We start from the raw sequence: 24,935 nt of genomic DNA, 5'->3' as shown, positions 1-24,935 counted from the left end.
AAGAATCAGTTGCAACACAGTACTGTATACGTTGGATTTTAGTGATGAACTAGGGTGCTAGAAGCTAAGGAGGGTGGAAATTATGAATCTAGTAGAATGGCAGATGTCTCTAGACACACTAAGACTAGAAATTCTTGAATTTATTTTCCTATATTTAAGAGTGACTATACGATTTGTATGGCCGAGTAAATTAGAGAATACAAAAGGAGAATGAGCGATTTCAGAACAGACGAAATACAGCAATTGTTTCTATCTTTCGTGAGAATTTTGTCCCAGTTTCACCTGAGATGGTTGGTAAGTTGGATCGCATGGTGGTGGTCCAGCCCTCCCGCGCTGCTGCTTTGCTCTGCTTCCTCCCTGTTTATCTGAGTGCTTTCTCCTGCTTTTTGCCTCGTTTTACTTCTCTCTCCTTCCTTTCCACCTGTTTTTCTGAGTGATTTGTCATGCTTTTGCCTTATTTTGAATGCATTCTTCTTCCTTTCCCCCCAATTTTTTGAGTGCGTTCCCCTCCTGTCCCTGCATTTTTTCACTGCTTATCTATGTTTTCCCCATTTGCCTCTCCTGCCTGCTGCTGTTTTCCCATCTCCCACCTAGCCCCGCCCATCACCTCCCAGCATCCCTCCCACTTCTCAGGATCTACTTAATGGAGACTGCCGTGCGGGCTCCCTAATGCCAGGAGTCCTGGTTCTTCTACCCCACTCAGCTACACTGCCTCAAACCTCCAAACCCTGGACCCACATCAACAACAACTGCTGCCGCACATCTCCATGCAACACCAGAAGACGTTCTCCTGCCAGCACTAGCACTTCACCTGGGAACCGAAGCAACCAATAATGCTGAAAACATTGCAAACATGACTACGCCCACCACGCCGACTGAGACTGCCACGGCACAACTCTAGTGCATTCTACTCAATGCAAAGTCGCTAGGCAAACATCCCACGGAGGTCTGGGACATAATTGCATCCCTCACCCCTGATGTCATCCTCCTCACAGAGACCTGGTGGAACCCACCCCAACAACCCACCCACCCCAGACATCCCCATTGCCACCCCTGAATGCTACAAGATAAAACACCAGGACCAAATAAAAAACATAGAGGTGGAATTGCCATCATCTACAAGTACACCATCCACTGCACAACCTCCTTAGATGACATTACCCTGAAAATAGAGCATCTCAGTTTCCAACTTCACACAGACGTAAAAAGCACCATCACTCAAGCCCTCGTTACCAGCAGGCTGGACTATGGTAGTTACTGCACGCCTCCTGAAGACAGACAGTACAAAACGCAGCGGCAAGACTCATCCTAGACCTCCCCAGACGGACTCACATTATCCCGCACCTCAAGATGCTACACTGGCTCCCTTGTCCAGAAGAGATGCCAGTTCAAGATGCTGACCCAAACACACAAAGCCCTGAATGGCGAAAGACCATCATACCTTAAAAAAAGAATGACACCTGCACTCCGCCTCCCTTTTCCTTGCAGACACCCCCGGATCACCCGATCCAACAGCGGAGAACGCTCATTCTCTCACCTAGCAGAAAGCCTGTAACGGCCTTCCCCTTCACCTCAGAAATGCTGCATTCCTCCAGAAATTCAGAAAAGGACTCAAAACATGATTGTTCGAACGAACAGAAAACCACAAATCAGCTAGCAGCTCCAGCAGCTTGAGACCCTCAAGGGTGATTTGCCCGCTTTAAAAATCCTGATTGATTGATTGAGTGTATAAGTGGTGGACTTGGAGAGAACTGCTGTACGTTCTACGATGCGTGTTCTGGCTAATAAAGCTTTTTTGACTGGAGGACGCATGGAGGATATCTTAAGAGCAGCTGACTCGACGAATGCTGGGTTTTTTAGTGAATGTCTAGTTGATGCATTTGGAGAATGCAGCATATGCTGTTTTAAGTAGCTTTGAACATGCATAATGATAGCCATTGTCATAACATGTAGATTCTCTGGTCTGTGGTGTTAGGAGAATCTGGACAGGGAGGCTAGAAGTATTCGTTCCAGCATTCCCACGTGGGTGTTGAGGATTTACTGAATTATGGTGGATGAAGCAGGAGAATGCCGAAGCAAGAAGAGGCATGGCTTGAGAAGCTTCAGAAGAGAGAGAGATGTAATGGGAGGGGTGGGGGTGTGGGGTGAGGGAAGGGTTATATGTATTTGTCCTTTGAGGTCTACTTCTGGAATTGCTGAATTCATATGAGCTTTTAGGAGTTGCAGTGAGTGGCAATCAAATGTTGGCCAGGAGCCAGGGACAGGAGTTGGCCTAACGGCTAGGGTGCTGGACCTCAGAGCTGGCGAACCAGGTTCGACTATCCGCAGGGACGCGCAACATCCTGTGACTCTGGGAAAACCACTTAATCTCCCCGTGCCTAACAAAAATAAATGTGTCCTCTTATAATGCAACTGGGGCTCGTGTAAAGCGCTCTCATACCCAATACCTTCGGGTTAAGTTCGCGCTATATAAAACTCTGTTAAAAAAAAAAAATACTCTTTGGGATGCGCCTGCTTGTCTTCTTCCAAAAAACCTTTAAGGGCTGTTACATAGCACAGTTCGCTACAACGATTAGCCGTTGTACCACGCATGAATGAGGCTAAATTTTCAGTTGGGCCACATTGTCGATTGTGGTATTCAAGTGTTGCTGTAATAGTGCTGAGCTCGGAGTCAGAAGCCAGATTGGTGTAGGTTTTTGCTAGCCAGGAAGTAAAATGACTATAGTTTATTTCTGAGAAGTGACGTTTGAAAACGTGACATTGATAGGGGCTATGTATGACAGCTGACAAATAGATGGAAATAAAAATCCCGCTCATGACATTGTCAGACCAAATGACATTCTGGTTGCGTGGCCGAAGCAAATGACAAGAATGCCAAACCAATGACGAGCCCTTGAGAGTGAGGTGTGTAAACCTGTATACAAAGGCCTGCGTGGCACAGGAGCCAATACTGCTCCTAGAATACCCGGAGATATTGAAATCATCCAGTACTAAAATAAATGAAAGCCCTAAAGATTAGGGAATATTTAATCAGTAAAAAAACAACTGAAATCTACTGCTGGGCCTGGCGGGTAACAGAGCAGGAAGGATTGGGGAAAAAGCTACCTGTAAGGCATCCTGTATCAGAAAACAGTCACTAGATGGACAATAGTAGAGGAAAGATGCGCTTATCCCTTCTTGGGCTGTTTGTAATTTGCTTTCGTCCAATTATGTGAAATTTCAGCAAAATTACACAAAATTAAATGTGCTTATGTTAAATGGGAATAAGTAATTTTGCAATATATTTTAGCACAAAGAGAGTACTTGTGATTTTTTGGCAGAGGACACACTTAAACAAAAGCATCACAAACAACATCTGCTCGTTTCTGCATTTCACTTGCATTTGTTGTAAATTCGTACAGCGAATGGCACATTTCACAGTAAAATTTACGGTGACTGGTGAGTAATTATGAAATGTTATGCAATAGCATCATTTTAGGAATTTCAAGTAGCAAGCACAATACGAAATTCCAGAAATCACATACAATTTTACCCAGGTCTAATTTTTTGCCGGTCAGTCCATTTGGGAGATTTTATACACAATAGAAACTGCTTGAAAAATGTGAGTTGAAGCCAAGTTTTAATTCAAGGTCTCCGTGAAGAAGGAGCAAAGTTCACAATCGCAATAGAGTCTTGAAAGAGATCCAAAATAAAGTAAGGCCAAGCCAAGTATCAAAATCGTGGAAGTGGGCCTGGTAGCCTTAAAGAGGAAGCAGCTGTGTAGGTAATGATTGTCCTGAGGGAACTTCGTGAGACAATAGTCTCCTTAATTATCGCCACATCAGGAGCTACGTTTAACAGGTACCTGCAGCCAAGGACTTTAGAGGGTGCCTGTCAACTAAAGGCTGGCACACTCGAAGCGCAGAAGGTCAAAGTCTGCTAGGGCAGAGCCTGCCCCATGAACAGCTCAGTTAGACAGTCCCTGACTGAAGTATCTATTACAGGTGCAGTCATCCCTCCAGGATTTCGCAATTTGTATAACAAAACGCAAAAATGGCAGTTTAAAAAAAAAAGTCTGCGCTTTTTACAAAAGTGCCTGTGAAACCTGGGCCTGCTGCATTCTTATACTTTTTTTAATGCACTTCGACTGCTGCAATGGACACTGAGTGAAGCAAGCTCCACCTGCACAGATCTGATTCCAAGCAACAGAGCTGTGGAGTTAAGATCCCCGGAAGAGCAACCCTCTGAGAGCCTTAAAGCCGTCAGAGCTCCGTAGCCCGAATATAACCTATAACGGAGAGGAACGGAGCCAGATGCAGAGCAGCAACGCTCTTGGAGCCCAGTAGATTCCCAAGGCTGTCCGAGCCACAGAGCTCCTGAGCCACGCATTCAGCGTGAGATGTTTGTAGTTAATGTCATTCCACATGTTCAAATAGCTACTGCTGAGTACAAAGTGCAAGCCATTCAGGAATGTGCTCAGTCCTGATGTTTTGCAGAGGTTTATGGGCTAGGCAGTGCCTACACGTGAATAATATCTCATTTCATATCATTGGCACTTTCAACGAGATTAACTGACTGAATCTGTCCTATGCATACAGAGAGCAAGAGCAGGAGGCATTTTAGTTCTTACATGACTTTATTTGTTTGCTCCCTCACGGTAAACAGATCGATATGAGCAATTCCATTACTAAAAAGATATGTCTTGTATTGCGATTAGGAACGGAGTCTAGTCATAGATGTGATGAAAAGATGCACCTAGTAGCATGGTACTCAAGAACGTTACAATCTACTCAGTGCAATTGCATCCCTTATTGTGAAACACTGCTGTTCCTGTAGCTATAAGAAATGCCAGTTTGAAGGTACAGAAGTCTCATTTAAAATCATCTCAGGCCATCACAAATTGTAAAATGTCTGAATCAGTGACAAGCAACATAGGTGAGACACTTCTCCCAATTTAGTTCCACTGCAACACTTCAACAACTAAGTGCTGCGTGCAAGCTGCAGCCTAAGTGCAGCTTGTCCAGAGTGCTTTTTCTTTGACAGTGTAGAGTGATATGAGTGACTGTGTGCAAGATGCTAGGTATTCCAGGGTGTGTGAATGACATCATGCATATGTATAGGATCTTGAATCTATTTATATGATGTTGCATATAAGATAAATGAGCACATGAAGACATAAGTGTGCAAAATAAGCAGTAAATGTAGCATGAGTCCAGCGCTGGGACGCTTACGGACAGCCATGCGCTTTACAAATCCTATTTCATTTCATTTCATTTCATTCATTTATGAACATTGATACTGAGCATGGGCTGTCAAACTAATCTTCAAATATGTTTAAAGTGCATGTGCATATGAGACTGTATGTACGTGTGTGACCGTGGACCTGACACTAAAGGGAGGTAACTGAGCATAAGAGGCAGTGGGTGCTCATATATAGCTACTCTTGGACATGTGAGTCTGTGCCTGAGCATTTCAAGCTGATCCTGGAATATTAGGTCGACACATGGGCACCTGAGCATACATGATTTAAACTAACCGCAGGGACCTTATTCTGCTGTATGAAAGTGGGTATGAGCATAAACGTTCATTCTTGGTATTGTGTGGCTTAATCTGAATGTATAAATGTGCCACTATCATATGATGGCCATTAATGCCATATGAAGTAGAACAGAAGTATATGAGGTTGTACATGGATATATCAAGCTGAATCTAGTTATATAAAGCTTTACCCAGTAAAGGTTAATGATACATGGATTCTACCTTGGTGTGTAATAGTTGAACCTCTGCATATGTTACTAAAACCAAGGCACACATGGTTATATTTGGGCCTTTGCGATGAACTTGGCTCTATGAATCTGCTGATTAAGTATGAAAACGCCATATTGCCTAATGAGGCCCTACATGGGTATGTCAGGATTGAAACAAAGATGGCTGTTGGGAAGGTGTTCAATCAGGAGCTCTCCTGTACCAGACAACTTTAAGGTGATATCCCCCTCAAAATCCAGCCATGCTCAAAGAACAACCCCAGTACTATGTAAATGTATTCCTTGCATTGAAACTCATCCACCAGAGGGCTTGTGAAGTCCTTGTAACTACTCAATTTCACCCCCATTTTGCTCAGCGGTCTCCTCAGGCTCCTACTTCATGGTGGTCAGACAAGAGAGACAGTCCAGTCAAATGTAACCAATGAAGCTTTATCATACAAGAAACCAGCAACACACTTCCTCATAGGTATTAACGGCTCTGCATTGTTGTGTGCGGCCCAGCTCATGCGTAACACTAGTTACGGATCCACATATCCTGATACTGGGTGTGGCGTCAGAGGAGAAATAAAAGGAAGCACCGGAGCACTTGTGCACCATTTGTAGTTAACCACAGCAATCTGTGTTTGTGTCTTCTTTGCCATGATGCATGCCCACTTCACCCACTAGCCAGATTGCTTGATGTTATGCTGCTTCCCCAACTCACCCATAGGGAATACGGGCATCGTACTTTGGGGGAGTGATCTTGTCAGAAGTTAAAGAGAGTGAAAGGAAGCGGTTGTGAGGGGGAGTAGTGAAAGGCATTTTCTGTTATGAATAGCCTGGGGAGGTGGGGAGCTAGTAGCGCAGAGGGGCTGTGGTGGCAATAGTCTCATATTTGGGGTGTAGACACAGCACCTGTAAGTCAAATAGAGGAAGGGTCTGCATTGTGAAAAGGGCTTACACCATTCCCTATGCCACTCATCTGTCTAGAGGAATATTAACGTGCTTATAGGAGCTGTGGCAATGTACCTCCACTCACTACAATTCTGCGCCCTAGGGTGCCTGAGGAAGAGGTTTGATGTCCAACAGCAGGTTGCTCTCAGGCTCAGAACTACTAGCCCCAAGTCCAGTAGTGGTGTGGGAGTGCTGCTGGGTGCTGACGTGGGGTGGGGGAGGTGCAGGGTGGGGGGGGTAGTAAACTATGGATTATGGCCAATCTCATTCGGCAATCCACACAGAAGAAATTATAGATCATACCACTTATTTTGCCCTGGTGACCATTCCAGTGTTATCCATGTACTTCTACAGACCACTTTCAATCTATCAGACTATAGGAAAAGTGGACATTATAATTATTCTGCCTTGAGAAAGTCTCCTTTGAGACGAAACACGTGTCCGCAAGTCGTGCTGGGAAGTTCTTTTAAGAAATAAATAAAGACTATGAAGACTTCTTCGTTTTACGGATCCTTTTGTTTCACTAAATGTTATCATTGAAATTGAAAATATTCTCGTGCATTGAAGCGGTGATATTTATACACCCATTTGTATTCGCAAATTGCTGACTAAATACTAACTATAGGAGTGCTGTCCAAGCCCTTTCTTTTTGTTTTTGCCCTTGCAAGATGTAATTTAGTGGCTTCTTTCCAAAACAGCTTTGTATTTTATTATCCATTTTTTCAATTCAATTAATTTAACTCAATGAGCCAAACAGTATTGAATAATACATTAAAGGATGAGATGGAGAAATAGACAGACGTGAAATAGAGAGAAAGTTCACTTTCTCAAGGGTCCCCTTTAAAGGTCCTGGGCAATGGCCTACTTTGCCCATGACTTAAAATCATTCTCATAAGTGCAACGTTCGGCTCAGAAAAACGATCAGCAATTCACTGCTGCTCATGTATAGAATCAGCCACAACTGATGTTTGCTCATGCAGATCTGCATTATGAAGTTGAGGCCCAAATGAGAGTTTGGCGGATGGGTTTCTTGTCATAAACATGTTGAACAGACATCTGGCATATTACAATTGCCGTAGCATGCAATGCACTTGTAATAAGGTGCATGGTGGAACCTGTCCGCCTAATTCTAAATCTGGTCCTAGGACATTTTGTAGGTTGAAGCCTCCCCTTAAGACATCTTGGGGAACTTCAGGACGCTTCCATGAGAATGCGTTACACTGGTTGCTTACCATTGGCTTTTCGGTTTATAACTCACATTTTCTGGTGTTCTATTTGCTGGCTTTATTTGTTTAAGGCTGTCCAGGTTCAGATCATCCATCCCAAGGAATAAAGCCTTTTCACCCTGCTTCTCCTTGTAGTCTTTCACAAGTGCTTCTACCTCAACCAAGTGTATAAACCTTGTTCTTTTCTTATCATATTTGCTGTGTGTTCAGAGACAGAGGCCATATGTCAGGCTCTGTCTTGGAGGGAGCTGTGTGTTTACTTTTCTTTCTATGACTTCAAAGTGAGAGGATTTCTGTAATAATCTTGTTGGATGCTGGGGGTATTGGAAAGGATCTTTTCAAGGACGCAACATTTAAATGAACTTTGCAAGCATTTCAGAATATATCATAAGAAGCAAAGCACAAATGAAGCACATTTTTTGTTAATTTTGTTGTATGTTGGAAACAAATACTTTAATATGATCAAAACAGATCAATACACTAGGTGATGCCATTTCTACACATTACCGTTTTGTACATGTATAGCTTTATTAGTAAAACTGTATGTCTGTGCAAATGTAATGGTCATTTAAATTGAAAATGTGTTGTCTGTTGTGGCAGTGTTCTACCACGCCATGCATACTCCACTATACCCTGCAGTGGCATGGAGTAGTGCACTCTACTGTGCACCACTTCACTTTACACCATGGCACTTCACTCTACTCTACTTTGCAATACTCATCTCTGCACCACTATACTCTACACCCCTTCACTCCATGCCTCACTACTCTTCACCACTCTACTCTATGCCAGTGCACTCTATGCCACTCTACTCTACACCCCCCAGTCTAGGCCACTTCACTCTACTCTGCACAACTCCACTCTATGCCACTCCGCTCTATGCCACACTCCAACACTGCGCTCTATGCCACTGCACTTATGCCAATACACTCTACTCCAATGCACTCTACGCCAGTGCACTCTATTCTGTACCACTCCACTTTACGCCTCTGCACTCTATACCAATACACTGTACACCACTCTAATTAACTCTGCACCACTGTACTACATGCCACTGCACTGTTCACCACTTTACACCATTACTCTACATCACTCTGCTCTATGAGACTGCACTCTACCCTGCACCACTCCACTCTATGCCACTTCCCTCTACCTTGTACCACTCTGCTCTATGCCGCATCACTCTACTCTGAAACAATCTTCTCTATGCCACTGCACACTACGTGACCCTACTCCACTCTGTGCCACTCCACTCTATGCCACTGCACTCTGTGCCATTGCACTCTGTCAGTGCACTCTTCTCAACTGAACTCTTCATCACTGCGCTCTACTCTGCACCCCTGTAGCCTATGTCACTACACTCTACACCACGCTGCTCTATGCCACTGCACTCTATGCCAATGCATGCTATGCCACTCTACACCATTGCACTCTACTCCGCAACACTGCACTCTCTGCCACTGAACTCTACGCCACTCTACTCTGTTTTACTGCACTCTACACCACTGCACTCTGCAGCACATCTAAGCCACTACACTCTATGTCACTCTACCCCACTGTAATCTACTCTGCACCACTCTACACTACTGCACTCTATGCCACTCTACTGTACCACACTCTACTCTGCACCACTGCACTCTTCACCACTATATTCTGCAAAACTGCGCTCTATTTCACTCTACTCTGCACCACTGCACTTTACACCCCAGAAATCTGGTATGCAGCACTCTAATCTATGTCACTGCATTCTATGTCACTGCATTTTACTCCGCTGAATTATATGATGCTACATTCTATGACACTATACTCTGCAGCATTCAATGCCAAACCACTCTACACCAAACCACTCTACTCTACACCACTCCACTCCACTGTATGCCACTATATGTCACTGCACTCTAGTCTGCTCGGCACCACTTTACGCTATCCTCCACGCTCAATAACACTGCATTCTGTACCACTGTACTCAATGCCACTGCACTGTATGCCACTTTAGCGTAAACAAAACCTCTTAGAAGACCTATATTACTTTTATAAAGGGAATAAATCCAACAAATATTGTCATATACAAAGATGCTATAGATAGGAGCCAAGACTTTTAGATATTACAAAACCATTATTTTATTTGCCTTTTCTTTTGTATGCCACTTTACACCACTATACTCTACACCACTGCATTCTATGCCAATGTACTCTATGCCACTCTACACCACTGCACTCTACGTCACTCTACTCTGAAACACTGCACTTTACGCAACTCTACACCACTCTGCAGCACTCCATTCTACGCCAATGTATTCTGTGACACTGCACTCTATGGATTCTCTACTCCACGTTGCACCACTCTACACTACTCCATGCCACAGTACTCTGCACCACTCCATGCCACTGCACTCTATGCCACTCTACTCTGCACCACTGCATTCTCTGCCACTTTACTGTAGGCCAATCTACTCTACACCACTCCACTCTGCACCACTGTACTTTACGCCACTGCACTCTACTATGCAACACTCGAATCTATGCCACTGCATTCTATAATGCCTGATTGTATGCCGCTGAATTCTATGCCACTGCACTCTACGTCACTGCACTCCACGGGGTCTATTACAACCGCCCACCATCGCACCAGGAGATGGGACCGCCCGCTATGTGTGAGGCGGTCCAGCATGTACAATTAGGATGCGCCCGCCACACTGGGGGGCACATCCTGCATTCTTTGCATTGCGGCGGGCAGGGCTGTCAGCAAAACCCGCCACAATGCAAAAAAGGCATCTGTGCATTTGCATGCGCAACATGGCAGGCACCACGCGGTGCCTGCCACATCGTGCCACAATGGGCCCCCAACTGCGAAAACGGAAAGGCTGGTTCCCGCAGCTATTGTAATATGGATGGCAGTGTCTAGCAGACACCGCCACCATAATCAACCCTTTTCCGCCTGTTCGACCAGGTGGAAAAGCAGCGGATGGTCTTCCCGTCCGCCGTAGTACCCCCGCCATCATAATATGGCGGGGGGTACATGGGAGGCGGGCGGGAGATAATGTCGGGCGGATCGCCACAGCCATGCTGGCAATGGCAATCCGCCGAACATTGTAATAGACCACACGCCTCAATACTCTACAGCAAGGTACTCTACACCAGTCCACTCTACTCTATGCCTCTCCACTCTAAGTGACTTTACTCTATGTCACACCAATCCACAACACTACTCCACTCTTCGCCATTCCACCCTACGACACTCAACACCACTTACCTCTATGCCACTAATGTTTAGCCATGCTAAACGGCAGCCAAACTGTTGTATAACGTGGCTGAAACATTGGCAAAGCCAAGAGCTCTTGCTTAGGCAAGACCTATTGGCTTTGTCACTGCTGGTCTAGTATAATGGATTTTCTGAAGCCATAATTATAGTAAAAATGGGGCAAATGTAGACGTTCCAAAGAGGAGTGGAGCATGGAAACTATTGTAAACCTCAAACATTATGGGTAAACTTGGAAATACACATGAACAACAGGCGTGAATGCATTTTAAAGGGAATCCCCGTAGTTTATGGTGAAAAATATTTTATCTATCAAGAAAAAAACGAAATTATAGACGTGCTTTGGCACATTTCCAAAGTGTGCATTTCCAGTGGAAAATCAACTGCTGAAAGCATCGAGGGTTCGAAATCTACTGTTTTGATTGGAGTCTATGGATACTTATTTAAGTTTTTGTTTACATTTATGAAAATCAAAAGCCCACCATACATTCATGTATATACAATTTAGTTTTTTCTTTCTAAAATCGCCATATGATTTAAGCATTTTTAAACGAAATCGTCGACAATGGATGTAATATAAAGCTGCTTTGAAATTGTATGCCTCTAAATTTTCTACATCAATGTCTATACTGACCCACAACTTGTATGTCTAAGTGGCCGTTTTGTTCTAAAACGCTCTAATAAATCCTTGTGAAAAATGAGTCACAGTCCAGTTGAGAATTCTTTATTTCAGTTAAAAGGAACAAATGACGCCCATCAACGTTAATTATGATCAGCATAATTCAAAATGTTCTATTCGAATCAATTATCTGAATTATATATCTGTTGCTTGGAACATGGAGACATTTTGAATGTACCCCCATGGGCAGGGAACAAAAGAAACTAAATGGACATATCCAAAATATCTGTGCCTACTCCCCACTGTCCCAAAGAAATATCATGTTGATGTATGGGAGGAAGCTGACTTTCTGAGGGACAGATGATGTGACTTCTCTCTCTACACCTTTCTAATGACTTTTTGCCATAGGCATGGCTTTGAATGGTAAGAGGTGTTTAGCAATTGTAACAGTGTTTTGTCATCACTTCACAGGGCTGTATGTCCTGATCGGAGCTGGTGTCCTGATGATGCTGGTTGGATTTTTTGGGTGCTGTGGAGCAGTACGCGAGTCCCAGTGCTTGCTGGGATCTGTAAGTACACGTTTCTGCATTTGCATGTATCTTACCATGTAAACATATTTTACTCATATGGTGTTTACTGCTGTATGGCCTGGAGGCATAGATTAGCGGTAAAATCACTTACATTGCAATGTCTGAGAACAAAATTAAGGTCACTGATGTTTTAGGAATGTTGCATAAGTTTTGGCGGTGCATCTCAAAGAGAACTCTTACATTTTTCCTAGATCTGTCATAATATCCTCTGCAAAGGAAAATATTTGCATGTACCCATAGGAAACAATCTGTGTTCATTAGAAAAATGGCTGCTCATCATATCATTCGTGTGATATAGATGGGGCAATTTGAATACTGATGTTTGTGCATAAATGTTTCATAAGTAATTTAGCACACGCTAAAATCTTAATTTATAATACATGAGATTCTGCAATCCCTGTATAAACACCTGTCTCTAATTTCTTTATAATCTGCAATTTATGACGCACCAGAGACATCAAGATTCTACTGTAATAAGTTATTACAGTTGAGTATTGACTTCACAAGGCCGGCTCTCAATGCCAGCAGCTGATGTGAACATTAGGTCAGGTTCACAGAACATAATTGAAGCAGCTATTTAAAGCAACCAAAATTAAATGTTGCTTTTCTTTCTTCTGCTCTATTTTTCTAGTTTAAAGTGACTAGAAGAAAGAAGATCATTATTCTTTGCATTCCTTAGATAATTATAGAAAAGTTACAATCTTTCTGCATGTTTCTACACATTCTGAACTACTGCAGCTGTTTTTTTTTCTCAAAAACTCACTTGTGTTGAACTGTTTCTAAAATCCTATTGCAGCAAATATGATATGTTTAATTTTGCACTAGAGGTCTTATTTTTATTCTTCATGCATGCAAGTGTGCTAGCTCTTTCATATGAAAGAGATATGCACCATAGTTTTAAGTGGTTTGTGGGAAAGGTGATAAGGTGATAGTGTGACAATGTATTATGTAGGATAAAGTATCCCCTGCCATGTACAATAAGGATATTGCAAGTCATCTAGGAGTTCCATAACCTTATAAAGGAACTTGGCCTTCCGTCTCAATTCTCTATATGGTATGGAACTCCTTGTGACTTGAAATATCCTTAATATATATGGGAGGGGGTACTTTATCCCTTATATCATACAGTAAGAGGAAGAAGATATGATTGTGATTTGTATTACTGCATGTGAAAAACAGGCTTTTAGACTTCTCTGTTTAAGCGGCTTAGTCCATTATGTACCTGCTGGGAGAGAGGAAGAGTGACTGCCAAGATGGGTCCTCCGTATCAAAGTAATATTCGTTAGTGCTAGGGAAGATGAGAGAAGATGGTCCAAGAAGTATTAAATGCAAGCATTTTCTGAAGGTAGATGGGCCCCTCCGAACAATCACCCAATGGGATAAACATGTAGTGTTGAGCATAGTTTGTTTTAATGTGGAAGCCAGTGCAGAGTAACCAGGTTGTTTGATACTACATCTATGTTTCGTCCATGTTAGAAATTTTGGTCTCTGGTTGGCATATGTATGCACCCTGTCCCAGCAGGAACCACAATCCTATTCAGGGTAAGTCAGATGCACACATAAAACTAGCCTATGCTCACCCTTTGTTAGCTTGGCACAGAGCAGTGTGGCTTAATTTAACAGGCAATGTGTAAAGTCTTTGTGCAACACTTCAAACAGTAAAACAGTGAAAACACCACAAAAGGACTCCACACCAGGTTAGAAAAATAGAGCTTGATTTTATATATAAAAGAGGACCAAAATTACAAAACTCCACTAAGTAGAAGTCAAGATTAAATTTTTTTAAGAATAAAAGCAAATATAGCGCTTAGAAGAAAGGCCAAGAGTTTAGGTCGACCACGATGGAGCACGGACCGAATACAGAAGCCAAGCAAGACCTGTTGAACAAACGTACCTTGATCCTGGTCTCAAGAGCGAGATGCGGAGTGCAGCCGAGCGATGCGTCAGTGTCAATCCCACAGTTGAAGTGTCGCATCAGTTTTCCCCACGCAACAATGATGATACGCCAGTTCCAAAGACAAAGCACTAGTTCTGAGATGCATTGGTTCTGAAGCCAATGCGCCGGGTTTCTCCACACAGTCATCTCTCTGCAGTGGCTGCAAGGCGGTGGTTCCGGTGCGTCAGTACTGATTGCGATGCGCTGGCTCCAAATGTGATGCACTGTTTCTGTTCCCACAACAGCGGCGATGCATTGATTCTGCTCACGCAGCAAAGGATGCATTGGTTCTACTGGAGTACGCACCTGGATCCACTTTCAAAGGACCAGGCACAGGAGCAGGGGTAAGACTTTGATATCCCTGAGTCTTAAAACAGGAAGCAAGCCAGCATGCCCTTGGAGACAAGTCTGGGTTCAAGTAAGTTAGTCCAGTTCTACCTCAGAAGAGCAGAGGGTATCAGGAAGCAAGGCAGCAAGGCAGAAAAGCAGTTCTTCCAGAGCAGCTGCCCAGTAGTTTTTGCAGTCCTTGTAGCATCACCCCAGTCCTTTCTTCTGGCAGAGTTCTTTACAGATCCAGTAGTGTCTGATTTGGTGGGGTCAGGGACCCAATACATATACCCAGTTGTGCCTTTGAAGTGGAGATGACTTCAAAGAGGGGCTTTGAAGTGCATAGAGGTCCCCCCTCTCAGCTCTGGCTCCAGACTCAATACTGGGTGGGGGGTATGCAGCCCTGTGTTTGGAGAAAGGACACTGTCTATTCTGGTGTAAGTGTCAGCTCCTTCCTCCCATCCTGCCCAGGATGGCACATCATAATATGGATGGCTACTGGGTCACATCTAACCTTCCATTGCATGTAGCTGTTTAGAGTAAATGCACAAAGTCCAGCTGCCGCCCACCCAAGACGTGTATTGGAGACAGGCTGCAGGCATACAGAGATAAAGCAGAGAAATGCAATCTTTCTAAAAGTGGGATTTCTAAAATGGTAATAATGAATTCAACTTTGCCAGCAAAGAGGATTTATCTTTACCATTTCAAGAATATTAAACACAAAAGAACAACTCATTCTCAACCAGGAATTGCAGCTCATCAGTGTAATAAGGAATTCCCAATGTTAACCTATGAGAGGGGTAGGCCTCACTGTAGTGAAAAACTAATTTGGGTGTTTTTCATTACCAGGATATGCAAAACCTAAAAGTACATGTCCTACCATGTATTTACGCAGTACCCTGACCTGTGGGCTACCTAGGGCATACCGCAGGGGTGACATATATGTAATAAAAGGGGTGTTTAAGGCATGGCAAGGGGTTTTAGATGCCACTTCAACATGGCAGTGTGCACCTCACAAACCGGCTTGGCAGTGGCAGGCCAGAGACATATTATGTTGGTGGCACAATCAGTGCTGTGAGCCCAATAGCAGCATTTAATTTAAAGACCCCGGGCATACGTAGTGCACTCTACTAGGTACTTACAGATAAATTAAATATGCCAGTTGTGGATAAGCGCATCAAACCATGTTTAGGGCAGAAGCACATGCACTTTAGCACTGGCTAGCAGTGGTAAAGTGCTCTGAGTCCTAAGGCCAACAAGGAGAATACAGCAAAATTGGTGTCAAGCAGGAAAAATGTTTGGGACAAAACCACTCTAAAGCTGTCCAGTCTAACAAGCCACCTAGCAAGAGAAGAATTTAAATCTGTTGAGTAAGCAGTGAGAAGGATCAAGAAAGAAATCATTTCCATAATCTTACCTAAGGAAATAACTACCTGGATAGCAAGGCGTTTGCCTGTGAAATCCAAGATAGGGAGATTTAATTATTGTCTTGTGACCCTGACTCTGACCAGATTGCAGCTCCTACGCATCCAAGGGTTGTTGCTGAATCGGAGACAAATGATGATCACAGCAAAAGCCACCCATAGTATAGCACTGCTCCTGGATGAATCATTCAGTAGAGCAATCTCTGAGGTCCTGGTACAGATGAGCCAAAGGGATAGCTGGGAAGACACATAGACAAGAAACCCTGGCACCACACTTCACCCGGTGGCACCCAAGCAGTGCTGCAGGATCATGAGGGATGTCTCAAGAAGGAAAATGACACAGTTCTCACAGCTGCACATGTACACTTATTCTACTATATCTGTCAATTTATGACACTGTTTCACCTTTTGGTTTTCTATCTCACATCTTATTCTGCTGCACTTCTCACTAATCTGTTATCCCTGCACCTCTTACTCCCTGCACCTGCATGCCCTTCTGATGCACCTTTAGCCATTCTTATGCACCTCTCATTGTGCTGCACTTTTTACTCTGATGCATCTCATTCTGTTGTACTTCTTGTTCTGTTACTCCTGACAGTCTGTTGCACTTCTTACTATTCTGCTGCACCTGCATTTCTTTTCCTTATGCAGCGGCATCTTCCATTTTGCTGTATGTCTCTTTATGCTCCTCACCTTTCATTCTGCTACAAGTCAAGTCAAGTCAAGTCATAAAATTTATATAGCGCACTACATACCCAGAGGGTTTCAAGGCGCTTAGGAAGGGGGGATGATTATTTGTCAAATATCCACGTTTTAAGCTGCTTTCTGAACGCTAGGTGATTCTGGGTGAGGCGAAGATAAGCGGGGAGTGAGTTCCAGGTTTTGGCAGCCAGGTAAGAGAAGGATCTGCCTCCCATGGTGGTCTTGTTGATGCGAGGTACAGTGGCGAAGGCTTGGCTGGAAGAGCGGAGTTGGCGGGAGGGGGTGTAGAAGGACAGTCGAGAGTTGAGGCAGTCTGGTCCGATGTCGTAGAGTGATTTGTGTGCGTGGGTGAGCAGTCGGAAAGTAATCCTCTTATTGACGGGTAGCCAGTGGAGATCTTTAAGGTGACCAGAGATGTGTTCGTTGCGTGGGATGTCTAATATGAGCCTGGCTGAGGCGTTTTGGATTCGTTGTAGTTTATTCTGGAGTTTAGCGGTGGTACCTGCGTAGAGGGTGTTTCCGTAGTCCAGTCGGCTCGTGACCAGAGCATGGGTGACTGTTTTCCTTGTTTCGGTGGGGATCCAGCGAAATGTTTTTCTGAGCATGCGAAGAATGTTAAAGCAGGAAGACGATACGGCGCTGACTTGTCTGCTCATTGAGAGTGAAGAATCCAGGATGACGCCAAGGTTCCGTGCGTGGTCTGTCGGGGTGGGTGCATTTCCGAGGGCTTCTGGCCACCAGGAGTTGTCCCATGCAGAGGGGGAATTACCTAAGATGAGGACCTCTGTTTTGTCTGAGTTCAGTTTCAGTCGGCTTTGTTTCATCCATTCGGCGACTTCTTTCATTCCTTCGTGAAGGTTAGTTTTGGCGGTGCTGGGGTCCTTGGTGAGAGATAGGATCAGTTGAGTGTCATCTGCGTAAGAGATGATGTTGAGGTTGTGTTGGCGGGCGATGGCCGCGAGGGGGCTCATGTATACGTTGAAGAGGGTGGGACTGAGTGAGGATCCTTGTGGTACGCCGCAGATGATTTCGGAGGCCTTGGACTTGAATGGTGGGAGGCGGACTCTCTGGGTTCTTCCGGAGAGGAACGAGGTGATCCATTCCAGTGCCTTTCCTTGGATTCCGATGTTTCTGAGGCGTTGTAAAAGGGTGCTCTTCTCTCTATGCATCTGCCTCTCTTATTTCGCTGCACTTCGTTCTATACTCCTGCATTTTACATGTTGGTGCACCTGCATCTCATTTTGCTGCAGCTTAATCTGCATCCTCTCTCATTCTACTGCACCTTTTCCCTTTCTGATACACTGACATTTTATTGCCAATCTTTTACCACCTCTTATTCTGGTTGAGCTTTCATTCATGCTCTCGGTTACTCACACACGCATCCAACCAACCATTGCATCAGTCTTGCATTCACCCACACACTCATACCACATTACCACCCACACAAACGTGGCAACCAGAGAAGAAGCACTTTCCTTAAAAACACCAGACCTATTGGCCTTGTCAATCCTTAATCTTCGGGTTTACCAGTCTTATGCATTAATTAGATACATTGAAATAGATAGCCCTGCAATGTGTCCTCCTGATCCTGAGCACAATTCAGTCAATTTTCTTTTAAAAGTGACATATGGGCAAAGAATGTAATTTTCTATGTGTGCTACTTGAGTAGAACATACAACAACAACTGTCAAATTATTTTTGTGAATGATAGCTCTCACAGATGATCTGAAAATTCTCGATGGCAAGAAATAAAGTGCAAATGTATACAGGTAAAAAGAGCCAATTCTTTTGAAAACCCCTTAGGATTTGTGTAGATTCTAAAATAATGAATTCCCATTCCCTTTACCAGGCGTTGATTTCAAGCTTTTCTGATTGGGTGCTAATGGGATATCATGTGATATATAGTACTTTTACTATGCAACTAATTTGCCACTGGTGGGCAGTTGTGAATCATCTTATGGATAAATGATCTCGGAAATTCAAAGCAAGGATTTTGAACCTTTAATACTATGTTTTACAACTGCAGAAAAATACGCAGTTTTGGAACATTGAAATGTTGAAAGCTCCATTAAATACAATGGAGTAGCACCTGGCTTAAAATGGCTGGTGTAAGCCCGGAGCTCCAACATTCCAATGTTTGTCTTCATATTTCTCCCTTTGTAATTTAGAACATTCTACCCTTAGTGAGTGGAATGTTCAAAGTCTTTTTGCCTTGGGCTATACCAGTTGTTAAAGGCACCTTCACTTTGTTTAGGCCCTCACCTGCGACTTGGGTCTCTTATTCGAATTCAGGGCGTTTAACAACCATAACAACCAGTATAGCCCCAGCAGCTATAAGGCTATAGTATTGCCCGTACAAGCAGCAGGAAGTGGGCTGAAAAGGGTGTAGTCCAAACATGTATATTTGTGGGCTTCCACAAACTTCACTCTGGCCCTTTTCACCCTGGAAATAGTCTTAGATTTACTCCAGCAGATGGACTAATGCCCTTTCTAGATTAGAGAGAGGAACAGATTGTCTTCAAACTTGGGGGAGATGGAGAGGAAGGGCTTTCTCCAAGTCAACATGTTTTCTCCGTGGAGAACAACAAGAAAGGAAAAATATGTATTTCTGCATAGGTCTCAATATTTCCAATGCTTAAACTGTGTAGATCTACATATTAGACACATAGGAAAATGCCATATGGAATTCCTAGTAGTGTGCCTGGAAACTTGTGCCTAGCCCAGTTTTCCATGCACACTGGTGAGCATGTTTATGAATTTCAAAAGTATTAAATAGATTGCACCGGGTCGTAGTAGTACTATTTTGGGGGGAGGAGGACTTCTTTCCTTTGAAAATTTCTCCCTCTGAGGCTCAAAAGGACTTTTCGATCATATTCTTGATATATGGAAAAATGTTTGCATTATTCACCACCTTTAAGGATTTCAGATCCATTCCATTTGATTGCGAAAAGATCTGTGTGGATCACTCAACTCTCCTGTCCTGATTCCAAAGGCATCACGGGAGTTGAACACACCCACATTCTCCCCAGGAGAATCTGAAATAGAATTAGGAATGGGAGTAGAGGGAAACAAACTAGGAGTGAAAAAAACAACTCCACACATCCTGCAGGAAATGAGGCTAACAAGCATGTAAAAAAACACAATCCCTCCCCTTAACTACTTATAAAGTAAAATTATCTTGCAAGGAATGTTAATTGAATCTGGTTTAGATTGTGGTTGAACGTTTGTGAACATTGACTCTTCTTTTGTCCTTAACTTAGAATTAGATTATATTAGAAAATAACGTTAGATTGTATTTCATGTGGTTAACCTTACAGATTGCTATGATTCACCTTTTGAACATGTCACTATTTACTAAACTGTTTATATACGAATGACGCCATTCCATAGTTTATTCACTGGTATTGCGTATTTGCAATGAAGTCTCGATGAACGCATAGTGAAATATAAAAGCACAAGCTTGCAGCTTTCCATTCTTCGGCGTCCTAGATGTATCCTAAACTTCCTTTGACTGAATGATGCATGTATAATGAAGGCGCTCATTGGAGATCCAGTCTCTCAAAGCCATCTGTAAAGTGGTGGCTGGTGACATTTGAAAGTGGTGAGGCGTAAAATTATTTTCATACGCCACCCCAGCAAGCGAGCGAGCCGGAACAACCTATGGCGGGGGGGGGGGTTTGAAAAAAGAGTGGACAAATGGTGCATTTTGAAGCAAATTTGAGAAAGCAGGAAGGTTAATACAGCAATGGTGAAAGTGCAGTTATTACTTTAATAAAGATCCTTCCCAAAGACAAGTCCAGTACAGAGCCACAGGTGGGCAGGCTGTTCGGTATAAACTTTAGAGGAACCCCCAAGACTTAGTGATGAATTTCCACTACTGTAACTTAGAAACTTAGAATGACAGGACCACCTACGCTTGTTAGCATCACCGACTGTACTTGCTTACCTTGTGACACAGCATTTGAGCAAAGAAAGCCATTTTTTTACTTTGCTTTCTGGTGCGAGAAGAAATATCAGATCAAGTGCATCCATTTAAAGTTTGATGCATTTTCACTTCTCTCTGCCTAGCATTCCCCTAATGGCCGGGGCCTCTCCGGCCACACTCACTTTTACATTACTCCCCAACACTCTCTCACACTGTTTCTGCCTGCCTCTATTTTTCTCTATCATTCTGGCTGTGACCTTCTGTCTTATTTTCTCTCCCAATGTCTTTCTCACTCTCTCTCTAATTCCACACCTTCATACGGATCTACGAAGTTAGAGGAGAAAACAAGTGAAAGATTTAATTCCTTTTGAAAAATTCAAAATAAACAAAAAACAAACACACAAAATAAAACTCAATTTTTCCCCCAGGAAAAGCAATACAAATGTGCAACTGCGGGGAGCAGAAAAGCCTGAGTATGGCATTTATAGTGACCTTTCCATTATTGGTCTCAGGACCTCACTATCTCGAAACTAGTGAATTGAAATGATTGGAAAACAACATTAATGTGCAGGCAAACACAACCACGTAAATAACCGATGTCGGAACGATCAAACACTTTAAATATTGGAAACATCTTGCCTTGGTAGCTCAGGGCTGTTTCATTCGACAAAACAAAAATATACAGCCGGTGATAGCGTTTTACAATTAAAGGTGCCCCCGGGCAAAGCTGTTCTTCAGTGAATAATACCATAATCTTTACGAATCCTCCTGCATTCTTGAAAAGACGTCACTAAGTCAAAGGCAAACGTGCAGCAAAAAAATATAGGACCAAGGCCGCTCACTCAGGATGCAATAAGAAAGAGCGGATTCGATCAGCATTACTTTCATTCCATCCTATTTTATTTGTGTTATTAGCCTGGACCTGGCACCTATCCAGGCAGGGGACTGGAGCGTGAGTGTGATTCTGTCTCTTCAGCCAGTGATGGGAACCACACTCGTGCTAGACCACCCTCCGCTGTGGTGTTCGGGAGATAAGCTGGTGACCCTTCACAACGTCACCTCCACTGGTGTTACCCTGAACACCTACAAGAGGGTCACTTCTACCGCCTCCGCTGGGCCTACAAGTGTGAAGTGGACCATCATAATGCAGTCACGGATCCTGCTCCCAATACTCGCGGGGGGGGAGCACGCAGGGAAGAATACAATTAAACAAGTAAACAACTACTAACCGGGTCCGCGCCGCCTCTGTGTGCAATTAGCTGCCGGCAGGCAACACAATATGCCTCTGTATAGGATCCTTGAAAAACGGACCTGTTCCCATGCATCATTACTTATGGAAAGACTGTCACTTGCCGAAGATCACACAAAGCGCCAACTGGAAGAGAGGAATCATCAATAAACAATCTCTCTTTTTTTTCAACCCAGAATCTTGCTGACCAATTGATCACACCGGGCTTAACAAAACTCCATAAAGTGTGAGAAAAAAATACTATTAACAGCAACAGCATACCTTTGAGACGCATCGGAGCAGTCTGTCTAACTAAGGTATAGCAGCCCCACATGTTGATAAAGTACGGTACGGTAACGGTACTGTTCTGTTTATTAATGTATTACAACCACAACCAGTCACGGCGGCAGGCATTACGGGCGGGTGGGGGTTTGCAAATGGGTTTGTCGTGCCGCCGAGTGGCGGGGGGGGGGGGTAGGCGGGAGGGGTTTAAGGGAAAAATAAAATAAAGGTAAAATTTACGTCCTGCTTTTAGATAAGTGCCGAGACTCCCGCCTCCCGCCTCCCGCCGTCCTGGATTTTGAATTCCTCTGGGCTCGTCATGAGGAAGGCTGCAGGCAGCCTCCCTCCCCTCCACCATGGCGTTGTTGATTGGTGCGGCCGGCTGCCCCAGCCGCGTCATTTTCTCTCTGTATGCTGCATGGGAGAACGGGCGGTGTTACTCTAGGGCAGGGTGAGTGGCTTGCCCACTCTTGTTAATACTGTCTGTTTGGGCGGCCTCAGGCTGCCCAAACAGTCCGTATGCACAACTGTGTGCAGGCCACTCCCCCCTGCCATCGAGAAACACCGCCCACCCCCATCCAGGAGCTTTCTCGCTGTGCGAGAAGGCAGAAACAAATGGTAGGTATTACGGTAATAACTACCATTTGTATCTGCCTTCTCGCACAGCGAGAAAGGAGGGGGGCAGTGCCCAAATGCCCCCATAGAGGAGCCGCCACTGCGTCTGTATATAAACATTGAAATTGTCTTTGGTTTCTTACAAATCATGCTTTGAATTGCCCAAACCTGTTCAGCACAACACTACAGAACACTCCACAATCCTTGTCTGAGTTATTAAATGAGGGGTTACTGTAGACAGGCCTTCATGCAAAACTATTAAGGAAGTTTGCAGTTTCCTTCTAATTTGCAAGCTTTGTGGTACCGGTGATATAAACTATTATTTGTGGCTTCACCCTTTCTACTTCAGTCCTTCGTACTGATCTTGCTTTGTCTCCACCTGGCTGCCTTACCCAGGGTCATTCTCAGATCTTTCTGTTCTGTTCTCCAGTGAGTACATAGCATGGATCCTCCCCAGAAATCAGCTTTAGTGCATTTGGACACTGACTGCATGACTAGAAAGCATTTAAAAGTCAAGATGCCTGCCTATTCTCAGTTTAACGGGACCTTGGATCTTAAAAGGTGAATGTTAAAAGTGGACTCATTATTGACCTCATCACCGAGGTAGTTTTCTGTTGCGCCATTTTCGATTACGATGAATTGGCCACCTGCAAAAGTACCCCCAAACATTCATCACCCCTTGATGTGAACCTTCAGTGCCCACGAGATGCATATTCCTACCAAGTTCCTGGTAGTCTACTCTGTGATACATTAGTCTTGAAAGTGTTCGACTTCAGTGTTTGCTTTATTGTTCAGACTGATGCCTGTGACTATGGGACAAATATGGAGGACCATCTGTCTAAGGCTCTTGTGCTAGATTTGTGACTTCTGCTCTGAAGTGAAGCCTGCTCAACGGGCTCTTATACTGGGCCAAAATGTACGTTTTGTATATCTATTGACGAAGGATAATATCCAGAAACAGGTGTCTAGAGATTCACAGCACTAACCTGCACCAACCTTGGTGAAACACTTCAGCAAAAAATCAAGTAAGGGTTCAAAGTGAACTGCATTTACCATATTGCTGAGCGAAGAACTGGCTGGGAGGTGAAGCAGTGTGCTCCCATCCCCCTGTTGTTTGAAAAGGCATCCTTAATGCCATTGAGCTAACGAGCTATTGAAGATTCACCTTTGCACCAGAGAGAGGTACTGAGACCTGAGAGGATTGTGGCAGCTTTCTCAGCAACCCCAGATTAATTTTGTTTTTTTATCACTACTGATGAAGGATACTATCCAGGGAACATGTGTCTAGAGATTCACAGCACTTACCTTGGTAAAACTCTTCCGCAAAATATCAAGTAAGCGTTCAAAGTGAACTGCACTTACCATAATGTTAAACGGTGAACTGGCTGGGAGGTGAAGCAGTGTGCTTCCATCCTCCTGTTGTACAAAAGGTAAGTGTTGTTCACAGTGACTGCTGCTCCTTGCTACTCTGGGATCATCCTGACTTCAGGGTAGGATACCAAACCTGCATTTGCAGACCAATTACAAACATGAAAGTTGTGTCATTTGTATAATATTTTTTTTACACCTTACTAGGCCTTATTTTGGTATTAAAGGTCTTCACATAGAGGTAACAGACTAGCCTGATTTCTCATTAGTACGCACACATTAAAGTCCAAATCAGAAGTAGTCACAGACCCAGAATTGCAATTGTATGACTGCAGCACAGTTTGAAATAGCAATTCCCGATGATTTACAATCACAAATTTGCAAATCTCGATTTGATATCTGTCGCAAATTGTGACTGTCACATTGGCAGATGCTCATGACTTCACAACCCAGGAAGTGTATTGCCATTCCTCAAAGCTGCTCTAAGGAGTGGAGGAGCACAGGAAAGTTGATTAGCCAATACTGATCAGCATGATAAGCAAGAAAAAAGGGAAACAGAAATTCGGCGACATTGTTAGACTTGACATCTTTGGAGTGGTGTGCCTCCAGACTTTTTACCTTCCCTTCTGTTTTGCTGAGTTCTTTTTTGTTGGGCTTAGTACTCTGTGCGCTTTACCACTGCTAATCAGTACTATAGTATGTGTAGTCACTTCTCTAAACATGGTAACATAACATTACAAAGGATATAGTCTGTGCA

At 43.7% G+C, this 24,935-nt stretch overlaps 1 protein-coding gene across 1 annotated transcript in view; it reads left to right on the top strand.

Annotated features, from left to right (window-relative positions):
- The first annotated feature begins 12,250 nt into the window (after positions 1-12,250).
- The window catches only part of TSPAN2 (tetraspanin 2), a 118,941-nt gene continuing 106,256 nt past the window's right edge, over positions 12,251-24,935 (top strand). The window contains exon 1 of the mRNA XM_086948665.1: positions 12,251-12,350. Coding sequence (XP_086804791.1) covers positions 12,285-12,350 — 66 coding nt within the window. The 5' untranslated portion in view covers positions 12,251-12,284. The remainder of the gene's footprint in view (positions 12,351-24,935) is intronic.

Source organism: Lissotriton vulgaris, unplaced genomic scaffold (genome assembly GCF_964263255.1).
Source record: "Lissotriton vulgaris unplaced genomic scaffold, aLisVul1.2 SCAFFOLD_1207, whole genome shotgun sequence".
Lineage (NCBI taxonomy): Eukaryota > Metazoa > Chordata > Amphibia > Caudata > Salamandridae > Lissotriton > Lissotriton vulgaris.
Note: the sequence above shows the minus strand (reverse complement) of the source record. Positions and strands in the feature narration are given on the sequence as shown.